The sequence below is a fragment of the Manis javanica genome, chromosome 2, assembly GCF_040802235.1.
Source record: "Manis javanica isolate MJ-LG chromosome 2, MJ_LKY, whole genome shotgun sequence".
In the NCBI taxonomy this organism is placed as follows: Eukaryota; Metazoa; Chordata; class Mammalia; order Pholidota; family Manidae; genus Manis; species Manis javanica.
This window is the reverse complement of record NC_133157.1, coordinates 31205481-31221578: the sequence shown is the minus strand read 5'-3', so window position 1 is coordinate 31221578 and position 16098 is coordinate 31205481. Positions and strand designations below refer to the sequence as shown.

The following is a 16098-nucleotide window of genomic DNA, read 5'->3' as shown; positions in this document are numbered from 1 at the left end:
GTTCCTCAGTTTCTTAATGAACACACTCAATTCCTTGGAAATTGTTAAGGAACTGGAAATATGTCATAGAAGATATCCTAACACTGATTAACTGTAAGGCAAAGGCAGGGATTAACATGAACATGAATGCTGATTGAATCATATAGAGCTAGAAGGGGATGGGCAAAGGAAGCAGCATTAAGTAAATACTATGTTCCAGACACATGACATCATTTAAGGGGCCTGGGACATGTGACTCAATCCCTTTGATTTATTAAAGGGCTAAGTAGTAGTATATTTCCATTTTAGAGATGAAGAACCTAATGAGGAGAGAACAGTCATTCATCTGAGGTGATCATTCATTCATTAATAAATAAATAAATAAATAAATAAATAAATAAATAAATAAATAAATAAATGTTTATTGAGCTCTTATGCAAGACACTGAGAAAAGAGCCTTGAAAAAGCAGTCTGGAGATCTCAGTTGCCACAGGCCCTGACTTACTCACCAAGTCTCCATTGATGAAACAGGAACCAAGGGAGCAGATTGGGACTGGCGCCTGCCAGAAGCAGTGTTCTGGGCTTGGTCTGTCTGCTGCAGGGAGCAAGAGGAGAATTTGTCACTGATGGTCTCCAGCAGCCCAGAGAGCAGTCTATGGCCTTGGTTTTTAGCAGTTGCTGCATTCCTGGTCAGGTGTTTCCGAGTAAAGCAGGTCCTTACCTGTCCAGAGAAGAGGATCAGGTGAAGGGGAGAAGGGGAGTTCCCAAATCTTATCATATTCTCTCATATGTAGGTGTTTAACCTTGAGAAGCACTTATTTCCATTTTATAGATGAAGAAACGAAAGTTCAAAAAGGTTAACTGACTTGATCAAGCAGGTGTCCCATTCAGAAGCGGAATCTGGCAGGTGTCAGGTCCCAGCTCCTACACCCTCGCCACGCCCCTTTACAGCTCGCGAGGGGTCTTCACAGACACGTAAAATGCTCACTCAAGTAATTTTCTAGAGGCTGGTTCAGATTCCTACTACCAAGGTTTATTTGATTCCAAGTTCAAATCACATGGAAAATAAAATTTTCTCCTTAAAAGGTGCTGTGGAAAAAATGTTTTCTGTTCTATGTAACAGCCTCCTCGGCTGTGTTTGTGTCTGAAGACTAGTCTGACAGGAAGAATTACAAATCTGGAGCTCATTTTGGCGTCCCAGAGGGAAGGTGGGTGGAGCGTCTCACAGTAAATTAGGAATTCAGAATGAAAACGGAGCCGAGTTTATTTGGATTTCTAGTGACACCTCAGAATTATTGTGCAGGCGTGTCAGAGGCAGCTCAAAGTAATGACTGCTGTCACACCGCCCTCGTGGTGATACGTGCTAAGAAGGGAATCCCCCTTCTTTGGGTTTGGGGGCTAGGGTGGAGAACCTTCCCTTTCCCACCCGCATCTGGAAGGGGTAAGAGAAGAGTGTGGTTTGCCTTTTGGGTCTGCCCTGAGTTCCACAGGGTAGCGGGAGGATATTCGGGGGTGTGTCTGAGCTCAGGATCTGAGGTCTGAGGCTGCGATCTGAGGCCAGGATTTGGGGACTTTCTGGGCCTGGAATTTGGTGGGAAGGTAGGCAACGGGAGATGCGGGAGGAAACGGGAGACTGTGCCGTATATGAAGGGCACTGAGGAAGGATTTGGGGAGGTTGTTGAAAGTTGAGGCGTGAATCTGGGGAGGGGAAGTTGAAGCCTGCCTGACGATACTGAGGTCTGGGTGAATGTGTTGGGGTCTGGTGGTGCAGGGCTATGGACAGGGGTCGGGGTGGGATTTGGCGTCAGTACCATATCTTAGGTATCTAGAGGCGGCTGCTAGAAGGGCTCCGAGCGGTCACAGCCTTTTTCCGAAAGCGACTCTTACCCAGACACTCCCATCATTCAGTCCTCGCCTTCCGGGACGGGAGGCTCTGCAGGGCTTGGGGAGCTAGACCCTGCCCCCACCCAACCTCTTCAGCGGAGACTGGCTCTGGCTGGGGCAGGGGTTTGGCTGCAAGGCCCCGGAGGTGGGGCTGGGGGCGTGGCCAGCGGCCGGGCGCCTGCGGCTCCGGATTGGCTCTCCAGCGGGTCGGCGGGCGGGGCTCGAGGCTGGGTCCCGCTCGGTCGCCAGCAGACGACCGGGAGGCGGGGCCGGCGGGAGCCCAGCAGCCAATGGACGCGCGGCCCCCGAGCAGTTACAAAGGGCCGGAGCGAGGCCGCCGCGGCGGCTGGGGAGGTGGGGCGAGGCAAGGTTTGTAGAGGCGAGGCGGCGGCCGGGCCGGGCCGCAAGCGGTGGCGGCGGGACCATGGAGGCGGCGCCCGCTGCTCCGCGTCCCGGGCTGCTCCTCCTCGTGCTGGCCGCTGCGGCGACGCTGGTCCCGGGGACGACGGGTGAGTGGCGGCGGGGCTGGCGGGCGGCTGCGGGGCGCGCGGGCCGGGCCCGGCCTCTGGCTCGCTCCTTCTTTCTCAAACATGGCGCGGGCCCGGGGGCGCAGGTGGCGGCGCCGGGGCCCGGGCTGGGCTTTCTGACCAGGCAGCCGCCACGCGAGCCGCGGGCGCGGAGCGGAGGCGGGACGGAGGCGTGTGTTCCAATGTGAGTGGACGTGCCCGGCAGCCGACGGTCGCCCCCGCTCCGGGCTCCCCTGCAAGGTGGCGTCGGGCGGAGCCGTCCGAGGTCCGGGGCGGCCCTCTGGGGAGCGAGAGGCGCGGGTCGAGGGGCGGAGGGCGTGAGGCTGGCCGGGACTAGTAGAGCTGGGGCTGCTACCCGCCGCGCGCCGGGGTGCTGTGTGGCGTGGTCCCCGGCACCCCACGCAGAGTGGGCTGCTGCGCGAGGCTCCCGGGGCCCCGGGCGGGGTTTGGGTTGAAGGCGGCTTTCGGAGCGGGCTTGAGCTCGGCGCCTCCAGGGCTTCCCCGAGCGCAGGAGGGGGCAACGTGTGGTTGAGACCCCCGGGTCGGCAGGGCAGCCCAGGCTTTCGGCGCCTCCGACCCAGTCCTTTGAAAGGGGCTGCTTCCCCAGCCGGCGGTCTCTTTGGACGGGGAGCCGCCGCGAAGCTTTGTGTGAGAAGGAGGCACCAAGATGCGCGGCATGTTTTCTTCTTTCGTGCGTCTGGTAAGTGCTGGAAAAGAATCCAGTAACAGAAGGCTACAGATTGTTTTCGTAGTAGAAACTTGAACGTTTGCTCACTGCAGGGTTTGGAATGTTTGAATGGAAATGACTCCGAATTGATGAAACGCTTTTATTTCCTCGAAGGAACTTTGCTAGTGATGTTCCTTTTCTTGAGTGACAGTAGTTTGAATCTGTCATCTGTGTAGTTGGTTTTCAAGGGAGAATGTTGGCTCCATTTTCCAAAATATTTAATCAGGGTGGGGTACATGGTCATCACCCACCCTCATGAAAGGAAGAGTGAAAAACTTAGCTAGCATCCAAAATAAAGGACTGGAAACTGAACTATAGAGCCTTAGTGTTAGCAGCTGAAAATAGAGTACATTTCTGTTTCTGAAATTTAATACCAGTTTAAAGAAACAAAAAACTCAAGACTGAGGGTGCCAATTATTACTAATAGCCCCTGTTTGTTAAGAGTTTACTATGATACAGATGTATGAAGTACACCAAAGTACATTATCTAACCCTCAGGGCTAGTGTCATTGGCCCGTTTTATAGATGAGGAAACTGAGGTGCGGAGAGATTTAAGAACACCCTTACTAATAACTGGAATTAGGATTTGCACCCAGAGTTCAGTGTTTCCAAAACCTACACATCTTATCATATGCACCTAACTGTCCCAAATAGCTCATTTTTCTTTTTCTGTCCTCTAACGATTAGTTGATCTTTATTATTCACTTTTAGATTTGGCCTTCACAATTTGAAAATCAAGTTGGCTTTGTTCTGACTCCTAGTAGATTCCTGAAGTCCCTTTACACTGAGCCTACGTTAGAAGAAACAGTGATTGGGTTAAAGAGGGGGCAGGCTAAATATATGGACAGGTGGGAGAATCAATATAGTTATGCATACAGCATAAGTAACATTTCCACACGACTATAACTATTTTCCGCCTAGTCTAGCACAGGAAGGGTTCATGTATTCAAGTAACAATATTGGACTTAATTGATTTACAGAACATTGCTCAGTCCATGCCCTCAAGCTTTTGCAGGCTACACTGGCATGCATGAATTACAAAGCTAATTACTCTAAGTCTAGACTTCTTCAATTGGCCTGCCTGCCCTCTTGGTTATGTTGATGATTCAGTCAGTCTTTTCAGACATTCTGAAAAAGCTAGAACGCTTTTTAAAAATTTATAATTTGTCTTGGTGTCAATTTTTTATTTCTGTCCTCAACTTCTCTCTCCATCATACATTTCTCTAGGGAAATTGGTCCCCCCGTCCCTAGTACAGTTAGTACCACATATGTGTATACACCATATGAGTCTTCTGTGTGCTTCCTTTCTGCTGTTTCATAACTTTGAAAACATGCCTAAAACCCAACTCTTTATATTAATGCCTCATGAATGTCTCTGTACCTTTCTTTGCAGCCATCAGTTTAGTCCTGTTATCCCTCAAATGTAGTTTCCAGTGCTTCTGTCTTCTAGGCTTTTCTGTAGGCTACACCAAACTAAGCTTTCAGCCATACCCACAAAGGTTTACAAGATTTCCCATTGTATTCAGCACTCAGAGTGGCACTTCACCCTTATGATTAGGGCAGTAACAGAGTATGCAGGCAGAGATCTCACTTCTCACCACTGCAGACCCTCACTTCCAGCGATTTCTTTTCCCCCGTCTCTTGACTTTGAGCCTTTTTGCTACATAATTTTGTCCCTTTTGGAGAGAGAAGTTCTCAGTCCTGACTTCCTGTGTACTGGTTTAGTTCCTGAACTCTGTATAGCACTTACAGTTTGTGTTGTCTGTTTCTACCGTCTTGCTCTGTTATTTAACTATTCTCTTGAACGTGTTTTAGGAACCCAGAGGAAACTTCTTGCCCTCAGAACCTAGCACTGTGTTTTATATTCTGTTCCACTTAAATGCTTGCTAATTAAATGAATTACATTTGAGTGAACATTCCCTTAGTGTTTATACCATTATATATAAGTATAGTTTATGCAATATTAAATGATTTTTCTGTGTATATAGTCAGGAAAAATTGGATGATGTGGTAAAAGAAGCAGTTGGTTATTAGGTTTGATTATTAGTCCCAACTTCACCACTAGCGATGCAGAAAACTTCATCTCTAGTTAGGAAGAAAATGAGACTAACCTACTTTTCCTAATTCATGAGATCTTGAAGGTCAAATGAGGAACTTGTTTTGGAGTTTGAGGTTGCTATTTTGTATTGGTAATAGTAGGTAGGACTGATGTTCAGCCAGCAAGTCTCACTGGGCCAAATGTGTTTTGATTGGTCAGACATCCTTCTGATTGATTACCACCATTGTGGTGCCACTTGTTAAATATTTTTTTAATATTGCCCCTGCAGAGAGGCATCCATCAAAGAGGGAAATGATTAATGTAGGCTGAAGTGATTGGGGAGGCTTCGTGGATACTTCAGGACTTTATCTTTGAAGGGTGGCTAGAATTCAGATGGGCAGAGAGAGGGGATTTGATGAGTGTTATGCTTTTTGTTAGCTGTGTTCCCCCAGTTGTCCTGAGTTCTACTCCAAAGTAGAAACTAAAGCTTTTATTGACTGGCTGGCAAGTTACTCCTTAGGGTTGTGTTCTTTGTATTGTGTGGTTTAGATGTATTAACTGCTGTTATTTTCTAAGTGCTGAATTCTAAAAACTCCGTAATATGTGACTGGAAACAAAATAGAAAGGTAATCTAAGTGGGACGAGTGAGGGAGATAATACTGTGATGGGCCCGCCAGGGGTAGGCATTCCAGTGGTGGAAGCCATAAGTCACTGCAGTTTACAGATGGGAAACCACAGCTCAGGTTAAGTGAATCCCTCAGGGTCCAGCAGAATCAAGACAGGAACTTTGATTTTCTGATTCCAGGTCTTGCACCCTTTGTGGCACTTCAAAATGTGAAGGACTGGGAGTGGGGGAGGAATAGGGTTAATGGAGTGACTTACCTCAGGGAAGTCTTGACTTTCACAGAACTTAAGAAAGGTGACTTCTAAAGGTAAAAGGGAAGGGGAATGGTTATAGGTTATTGAGTCCTCAAGAGAAAGGGAGTATCTGCTGATGAAAGGATCTGGCATAGTGCTTGTTAATTGAGCAAAGTAGGCTTCACGTAGTTTGGAAGATTGTGAAACAGTCTGGGTTTTACAGACATGGAATGTAGTTGAAAGGCCTTGCGAGTACGTGGTTAGGTGTAGAATTCTCGGTGATCTGCTTTGTTGTTGAAATTAAATGGGGAAGTGACGTGATGAAGAATCAAGAAGATAAATATTGTTTCTGTGGGGAGGGCCACTCATGTGGAAACTTCTGTTGGAAGGCTTTTCTAGGCCTGGCTGAAACCGTTACCTGAATGAACACAGTTCTTGTAGTGTCGTATTGCATCAGTTGTATTCAAGTCTAATGAAACAGGTTTTGAAAATGCCATTGTCTCATCGGTAGTACTCTTGATGTGAGAACATGTGTCTTCAAGTCACTGAGCCACTGGCATATGTGGACAACCTGTGTGCCCTTGCCTGCTCTTGATCAGGGCTTACAGAAAGCAAGTTCTCTGCATAGATGGACTGTGGTTTAACATCATATGACTGAGTCACATCTTCACTTTCTGCTTCTGGAATTGAGGGCAGATGCAGCATTTTTCTTGGGAATTTTCATGCTTTATCCCATAGAATTGGCTTGAAAAGACTTGGAATCTTCTCAAAATTTATTGTCTATCTTGACCCAGCCTAACTCCATTACCAAGGATAATTATTTAATGCTTTTCTTAACTGAATTTTCTCAATATCAAGTATAAGCAGTCTCCATAAACAGTAAAATTTGCTGCTACTCCAAATTAGATCCAGTTTCAGCTGTATGGTTTTGGTCCAGATAATGCAGGTGGGTTTCTTATAGTTACCTTTTTTTTTTATATGAACTCATGACAGGTTGAGTTGTAGGTTTTTTTCTTAGACAAATAGTTTCTCAAACACTACTGCAGTACTAAGTCTGATTGGTTTTATGGATCCAGTTTTACAGATCATATCTGGCCTTCTGAAAAGCTGCTCCCTCATTTTGGCAGTTGGAGAGCAATACATGTTATAAAGAAAGATTTCAACCTTTAAAGAAAAAATATGACTTGCTGTGTACACACGGGTTGTTTTGACATTTTTCGAAGGTTCAGTGGTCCTTGCACCATTTTATCAGTCTTAAAGTAATATAAGAATGTGCCAGGCATTCTTCCTGCCTTGTCTCCTTTAATTCTCATAACCAACCCTGGATGGTAGTTGTGTAATAGTTGTGTATAATAGTAGTTGTGTAAGCTTCTTGTTTATGTACCAGTTAATTTCCAAAAGGCTCGTTTAAGTCCATTTGTTACAAGGTCCAGGTGACCAGTGCTTGTGAGATAACTAGATTTTGATGATGTTGGTTCTAACCCAGTATTGTGTTCAGCTCTCTTAAACATTATCCAGAGATGTTAATATTTTGTCTTTCATCTTTTAATGATAAGTGCATTTATAAAAGGAAGACACAGTGCTTCAGATAAAATAGATATCTGTAGACTATTAGTAGTCCAACCATGGAGACTCAAATAATTGTGCATTATCATTAACTCCATCTGCCTGGTAGACTTGGTAGGATTTTGCTCAGACTAGATCTTATTTTGTTATCTATGAAAGTGTGTAAATAGAAGAACTGTGTTTTCATTTTACAGACCGGGCATCTGAGGCCATGGTGTTTGATGAGGGCTGGAGCCTGCACTTGAGCTCTCCAGAATGAACATGCACTTTCTCGTACTTCATGCCGCCTTCATGCACAGTGATACCTTGTTGTGTGGTCGGTCACTTCATCGGGAAGATTTTCTTCCTCATCTTTTTTTTTTTTTTTTTTTAAGCATGAGAATTCCCTTCAGCTTATTTTAAGTTTGCCTCTCTGCAACTGTAATTACTCAAACGCTTGCAGTCTTTCTTTGACATATTTTTAGGTAATTTGAATTGGAGAAATGGAAGATGCTATCACTGTCCCTCATTAATGTTGATGTTAATTAACATTAACATACTCCACACCCATGCATTTTTAAAGTATAACAAAGCCATTTTTAAACATTCTTTTTCAGTAGTTTATCAGAGCTGATAAAAGTGTTTTTGAATTGGCAAAGAGCTTCATTTTGTAGACAAAATAGCTCATTTAATCTTAGGAAATAGTTAGAAGTGATCAGAAGTGATCCACACAGTGGGCAGTATAGAAAAAGAGGTAGACTTGCTTTCAAGAAATATGATGCTGGGAAAATAGGTGAATACAGATTCAGTGATACCAACCACAGGGACTGCTTTACAGAGGTGGCAGCACTTGATCTTCCTGCCTGGCAGGATGGATGAGGAGTGGAGGGAAAGCACTCAGGCAGGGAAGGGTGATGTGTGTGAAGAAGGAGCATGCTAAGTTTCAAGAATTTTAAGGGGAGAAATGGAAGTTTATGATGTATAGAGTGGGGCAGAGAATTACGGGCCTTGAATATCAGGTGGATGGGTTCAGAGACTCTCCAGAGAATTACGAGTCCTGAATGTTAGGTGGATGGTTTTCATTTAGAAAAAACATCTAACTGCACCAAAGAGGAAATGAAGCAGGTGGCTCCCTAGGAGATTTTGGAGTTGGTGTGATGGCATTGGGAATGGAGTGGAAGGGCGGCCCTATGACATTTTAGAGAAAGAAATTGGAGGAGCTGGTAGGGCCTCGCAGGGCTGTCCTCACCTGCATGCTCTTCCCCCACACAGCTAACTGCAGGGCCTCTTCCCTCATCTGCTCTGTGTCTTTGATCAGATGTCACCTTTTTCTCAATATGGCTTACCCTGACCACTCTTAAAAATTGCCGTTATCTTACTTTGCTTTTTCTTTTTTGACCACCTTCTGAAATCCTGTATTTACTTAGAATATTTATTTACTATGCATATTATTTCCTTCTTCCTCCTAGAATACAAGTTTCATGAAAGTGGATTTCTTGTTTTGTTCACCAGTGTATCTCAAATGCACAGAAAGTGCCTGGGGCATCATAGGCACGCAGTTTTTGTTGGGTGGCAAGTAGCTCTTAGCTGTCAAAAGGTGGAGTACAAAAATTAAGGATTCCGTGAAATAAATTTAACAGAAAGAATGACTCCAGGGTTTTTACACCTGGATAATACCTTTAACTAGAAGGAATATGGTGAGAAAGATTGAAAGAAAAGGGATTGTGGTTTGAGCATGTTGAGTTTGAGGTGAAGGTAGGATGCCAGGTGGAACGGTTCAGTAGGCAGCAAAGATGTAAGACTGGAACATGGTTGGAAACGGGAGAGGATCTTAGGCAAAGAAATGATCATCAGTGTTCACCTTCCACCTCATTCTCTTTTTCTTCTGGATGCCAGTGCCCTAAAAAGCCACCTAAAATGAAATATTTATCTTGACCCTAAACTCTAGCTTAGATCTTGAGCCGTGCTCTATTTACTGTGCTGTTCTTCCCTCCTGGGTTGTGGGTCCATGCTTTGTTCCCTTCTACCCACTCAGTGCTAGAGAAGTATAGACTCAGAAGTATCTGGGATCTGCTGGTTGTACTGATTTAGCCTTCAGTCTGTGTGTTGCTTTCTCTGCAGTAATGTGATTGACCTCTTGGGAATCTGGTCGGGTTCCTGGATGAGGTAGAAGAAAGTTTCCTGCTTGGGGCCTGCAGTTAAGCCACTGGCTTGAAGTCACGTCTGTGATGTTTTACATATCACTTTCACTGTTTCCTGGAGCTCCCTAATGGCTGCCTTGTTAAATGCTTTTCATGCTACTGTTTTTCTCCATGAGCCAAACTCTGGTGCAGTTCTCCAGACCATCTTAATTTTTCTCTTTGGTTTGATCTAAAATTGTTTGTTTTCCTTCCAGTTTTGAAAGCATTCAGATCAAGGGACTTGGTTACCAGTAATTTAATAACATCTTTATTTATGGGAGTATATGTAAGATAACCCACGGTTTTGTCTGGAATTAGATTCTAATCACTGTATCCCTCTGGGATTCACTTTTCAAAGGAGGATAGCACATATCTTAAGTGGTGGTTGTGAAGATAGTGGGTAGTAGTAGTACCTAGCACATAGTCTCCCTGATACCAGTAGATACTTAGTAAATGAGAGATATTATATATAATTATATATTTAAGTAAGTGAAGGAATGGCTTTTGGAAGAGAAAATACATACCTGTGCAGTGAAGAAATACGATCATTTGGTAGACGGAGGGACAGATTCACCCAATACAAGGAGCAATTTTCTATCAATGGGAGCTGCCATTAAGTGGAACGTTACAAAGTACCATGTTCCTTGTCACTGGAAATATTCAGGCAGAGGCTGGATGACCTGTCTGAGAAGTTACAGAAGGAATTTCTTGCATTAGGTAGGAGGTTGGAATTGATTATCTCCAAACTCTGTTCTTTTCTAGAACTGGATACTTTTAGGTGTAATCCAAGCTTCCTTGCTCACTGTTTTTAGACAGTATAGAGGCTCCCAACCCCTCTAGCATTCATGACTTCAAGGTAGGCACTGTTTTGTAACTTTCTTATTGTATGGGAAAAATGTATTCATTGATTGGCTTGTGTACTCTGGCCATTTTCCAGAAAGGAGTTAGGAAGCTTGAAATAAAAACATGTGGCAAGACCAAAACTAATGCTAAGTAAGATAAGAACCAGTAAGTAAAAGGGGCAAAGAAAGAACAGTTATCCATAACTTAGCAGAGGAAAGCTTTAGTAGCTGGGCACAGTACTTAGTTCTGAGTTTTCTAGTAATGAGGGCAGTAAGGGAACCTTGTAGTTTGCATAGATCTCATTGCCTGTTACTGAGAATTCTGGAGGAGGCTATCACCCTCCTTATTAATAGGGAGCCCCCAAACAAGGTTGCAGTGCAGGGAGCATCTCCCAGGGGTAAGGGTTTCCTGGACCTGGCAGCCTTGAATCTTGTTCTCTGGCTTCCTCTTTAACATGTGTTGAGGGTTCAGTTTAGTATCACTGCTACCGTTTTTCTTCTCCACTCTCAGGCGCTCTGATCCAAGTATGGACACACTGGTCTTACCCTAATGCCAATGGAACAGCTGATGTGAGGCTGGCATGTTTAAATCAAGCTTTGCTAAAAGCTGGAGGATAATGAATAGAGAGCAACATGAAGCTGTTCAGCCTGGCTTACAAAGACATTTTCCTTATGTCCTTATCTTTTGGCCTCTCTCCATTTGGCAGGCATCATCTGAGTACTGCCAGCAGAAGTGAACAGTGCCAGATATTTACCTTTCTTCAAATAGGCCCAAGACGGCGAGGCCCAGACTTTGCCTTTGCTTGGGTTTCCTATTGAAGAGCTGCCTCCCTTCTGGATGATGGATACTGGGTTCGACTTCCTTAGGAGAGACCACACTTAGTGTGAATTATGTATGTAGGTTGCATAGGAACCCCAATATTCATACAAAACATACCTACATATGTTACCATAAAGGACATTCTTTGGTTAGAGACATGCTAACTTTATTGGGAAAAACAAGTTTCTCTGTACTCTTGAGCAGACTCTATTATACAAGTCTGCATAAGGGGCTCTGGGAAGTAAAGTGAAGGGCTTGGCATCATTGCTGTCTAGGACTTTAGTGGATTCACCTTCCTGTCTTACTCTGCAGCAGCTGAGCTACTTTAGGCCTGTTTGGTGTTTCCTTATTCTAACCAACAGGTCTGAGCCAACAGGTTCTTTTCGTTCGCTTGCTTCAGGATAACCATTCTATCTGGATTTCCTAGGTGTGAACCTCACTGATTACATAATGGTGTATATTTATAGTCCTAGAACACCTTGTTCAGGCATCCTGTTTCATGTCTACAATGTAAGAACTTTAAATATGCATGGAAGTACAAATAGCATCCATGGATAAAAGCACAAACAAATGGCTTTTTTTGTTAGAGCAAGGATTAATATACATAAGGATTTTGGGATTACTCAACATGGAGGAGACAGTTAAAACCACAGAGGAATATAGAGATAGGAAAGCAGTATCTGCGGCTTTTCATCACATGCATAATATATATATGGGTTTTGTGAGTGTGCGATTTTTTTTCCTTGATGTATTCATTTCCAAATCGAACCATAATGTGCTCTAATTGAGTCTCTTTGTTTAGCACATGGCTGTTGATTTGAGTACTTTCTCCATTTGAAAAGCTGACATTTTAATTTTGTTATTCAATGTGCAACAGACTTAAATAAAAACACCAAGATTGTGTATTGTAGATTTTCTTCAACAATAATTATATGTAATTATTTTACCAAAATAAACAAGTTAAAGTAGTTTTAGCTTTTTTATCTCATTTCACATTTGGAAAAAAAAGTACAAACCAGGGGCCAGAATTTGCTTATGTTTCTCAATGACGAAAGATAATTTCTGGTTGCTCGTTGCAGCTAGTCCCACCAGAGCAATGTAAAATTGATCCTGGTAAAGAGTACTGAAAATGTAGAGGGGACTTAACAGCTGGAAGTAGGGCAGAGTAGTTACATACTGTATAAACAATTGATAGTTCAAGTGAAGATTAAGTGTCTCAAAAATTTTAAGGAACCTGTGAAAATTAACTGAGATTGTGCGTGAAAAACTTGTAGCATACTTTCCGGCACATAGAAAACATGAAGTAAATGATAGCTATTATTAAAAAAATTGTTTTTCATGGAATCATAGCATTTTTTGACTAGAAAGGACCATAACTAAGGGGACCATGATTATCATTTTGTCTGACTTTATTTTGCAGATGAAGAAACTTGGGCTCAGAAGTTATATGGTATTTCAGGATAATTTTAGGGTAATAATTCAGCTAATGACTGGACATGAATCCCACTTCCTCCTCACTTAGAGCTTGATTTAGCATCCATTTTCTGACCCAAGCCTCCATTGGGGGAAATGATTTTTTAAAAATCACCTGAATTTATGGGAGACCTCTTTAAATACTATCAAACCAGATCCCCAACAGATGAATTTATAGTTGGATAAATAAGGACAAACTCAATATAGCAAAATAGTAACAATTATAGGATTTAGGTGGTAGGTATATAGGTGTTCACAGTTCTGTTTTTCTGAAGGTTTGAAAATGTTGATAATAAAATGCTGGAGGGGAGAACTGAAAAAAATCTATAGTATCTCCTCATTCCAGATGTGTTTCTTTTGGTGCTCTGTCTGAACATAGACCAACAGTACTTGGTGCTGCCAAAGTAGGTAAAACGACAAGGGGTCCAGAGCCCTCCGGGGTGCACATTCTAGTCATTTCCTTGACATTCTCCAGGGATTGAGAACCACAGGTCTGTCTCGACTTTTCCTTTTATTTTCTCTCTCTTTTTTTAAAATTAGAAATGATAGCTGTGCATTGCAGATTTGAAATTTCCTAACATCTAACACAATTTGCCCTGTAGATCACTTTCCTATGAACAAATGCTCTATTTTTTAAAATCTTTCCATTGTTTTGCCTTTCTCCCTCCAATGGTAATTTACTTACTTGTTCTCTTCTTTCTTATTTGTAATGCATTTATAAGTTTGAGTCTTTCTCCCCAAAATAACAGTTATTTCTGTTACTTTATGCTGTTTTAAAAAAAAAAGGCCACATAAATATTCTTTGAGCTAAGGCCTTCCCACCCTTTCTCATTGATCATTCAGGTTTTGTCAGATCCAGTTTATCCTTACCTTATGGAGAGAAAGGGAAGGAGGGAGCAGTTTCAATCAATGGGGTTAGGAGTCAGGCAGAAACCTTTCCGATATACTCTTCAAGGGCCAACAGACTTAGAATTAGCTGTGCATTGCAAACAGATGGTGTGCCCTAAGGAAGCTGCTCTAAGCAATTGGGTGCTTGCATCAATTTAGGTAAGAGATCTTAGATCTGGGGAAGAAAGTCTCATGAGCAAATGTGGAATTATCACCTACAAACCATCCTAAACCATAACTAGGGCCTAATGATTATTGACTTGTATATAGATGTCATCATTCTGTGCTTCATATACGTATGCTGCATAGTTCTGTACAGCATAATTCTGTGCTGTATCTTGATTTCTCTAGGCTAAGTAACATTAAGCCCTGGAAGACCTTATCTCTTAATAGCCAACTCCCTGCTAAAAGCATTCTTCAGTAACTAAAATGCTAGCATCAATGGTACCAGCAGTTTGAAACCCATCTTCCTAACAGTAAGTCTCTGGACATCTAGGTTTAGAGGTTTGAAAACTATTAGGTTGGTTCCTCTGAATGGAGTTTGGTCAATACTACATGGTTACATCCTCATGTTGCAAGAGAGGCCACGGATTCAGTGGTTAGAAATATTATAAAAAATGTAAATACTATAAAATATTATAAAAATCCCTCCATTTTGGCTGGGCTTTTCTGTCCTTGCTTGGTTTAATTCAGCTTAGGTTCCTTTAGGGGACTGCAGCGAGAATTGAACTGCTTGCTTTGATGCTTTGACAAGGAAGGTGAACATTTCAGACTAGGGAAGGCAAGAAAATTAAAGCTTGTGTAACTATATGTGTGGTTCATCAAATCTATTGAGATTTCTAACAGTACCTGAAGGGCGAATGGAAGTTTGATGGCCAGGATCCTCACCTGACCCTGATCTGCTTGCCCACCATGTCCGAGCAGCGCTCGCAGGCGCATGCGTGCACACATGCTGGCAATGGGCTATCATTGACTCTATATAAAGAGCTCCACCCAGTGCTCTGGGGCTGGGAGGGGCTGGGTTCCTAGAGGCAGCCCTTGCTGCATGCAGACTGCCCCGAAGGCAGACAGGTTTCTAGCGCTTCACCTACCATCACCAGAATAAAGCTGGGTGTAAACCCTTGACCCACAATGTTTCTCTGTCATTTTCCTGTCTCACCAAATCCAAAGTGAACTTGCTGGAGGCTGAAACCCTTAGGGGAGATAGTATCTATCATCCCTCTTTTGACTAATACAGTCCTTTTTCTCTTTGTTTAAAAAGAGTGGGAATGACAGAGCTAAATACCAAGAGACCCATAGTAAAAGTGTGATTGCTCCTGAGGATCAGGAAATAGGAAGGGTGTTGGGGACCTGCTATCTTTTGGGGTTTTTTTTTTTTGGTAACTATCTTATTAGAACTATTTGATACTTTAAACTCTATGCATAATACATAACTTTAATAAAAACAAAACCTAGGTTAAAAAATTAATTGTAAACATTTGGCAGTTAAGTCCATAAAAGCTTAGTAAATATGAAGAGGTTGAATTCCCCTGTTGAAAAGATAGGTCCTTAGATTGGATTTAAAACACAAAGGCCTGCAAATCTAGCAGTTTTTTTTTTCAAGAGACACTTTTAAAATGATAACAAGATGTTGAAAATAAAGAAGTAGAAAAGCAACTATGACAAAAACAATAAGGTAGATATGGTAAGGTTAATACCCAACAAAATAAAATTGAAGCTATGAAAGCATTAAAGGGAAGAAATGTATTTTTATATTAATAAGGTAGCATCTCTCAAGACATGTCATGAATCTTTATGCAACTAATAAAAGTTTTAGAATGTATAAGGCAGAAATGTTAAAAGTACAGGAAGAAATTGATAAATTTACTATTTGTAAATTAAGAGTAATACTTGAATAACATAATTGAAGGCAAATTCTGGCATGCTAAGACCCCCACCCCTTAAGATCCAATCACCAGCGACCAGATGGTTGCCCACCCCTTAAGATCCAATCACCAATGCAGAACACACCCTACCCCTACTCCTTAAAAACACATTTCCTCACCCACGAGCTGCTGCTCCCTCTCTCTGGGGGCAGCCATTTTCTCTTTCAGATAATAAAATCTCTGTGTGGGCAGGTGTCTCCTGAGTCGTTCTGGGGTAAGGAGGGTCGCAGCGAGATACCCTTTCATTGGTGCCGTGACTTGGATGAGGCTCTCCCATTAACTTTGCTCTTCCTCCAGAATCTGGGCTGCTTTGGGAACCCTCACTGCCCAATCTTCCTCCAGGGGCTCACCGTCCATTTCCCCAGTCACTCATCTTCTTGCCCAACACCAGCCTTCAATTTGGTAAGTCTCC

The 16098-nt window shown here is 43.0% G+C and overlaps 1 protein-coding gene across 1 annotated transcript in view; it reads left to right on the top strand.

Moving 5' to 3' along the window:
- The first annotated feature begins 2172 nt into the window (after nucleotides 1-2172).
- TGFBR1 (transforming growth factor beta receptor 1) overlaps nucleotides 2173-16098 on the top strand; it is a 55190-nt gene continuing 41264 nt past the window's right edge. The window contains exon 1 of the mRNA XM_037004011.2: nucleotides 2173-2372. Within this exon, the coding sequence (XP_036859906.1) occupies nucleotides 2288-2372 (85 nt within the window). The 5' untranslated portion in view covers nucleotides 2173-2287. The remainder of the gene's footprint in view (nucleotides 2373-16098) is intronic.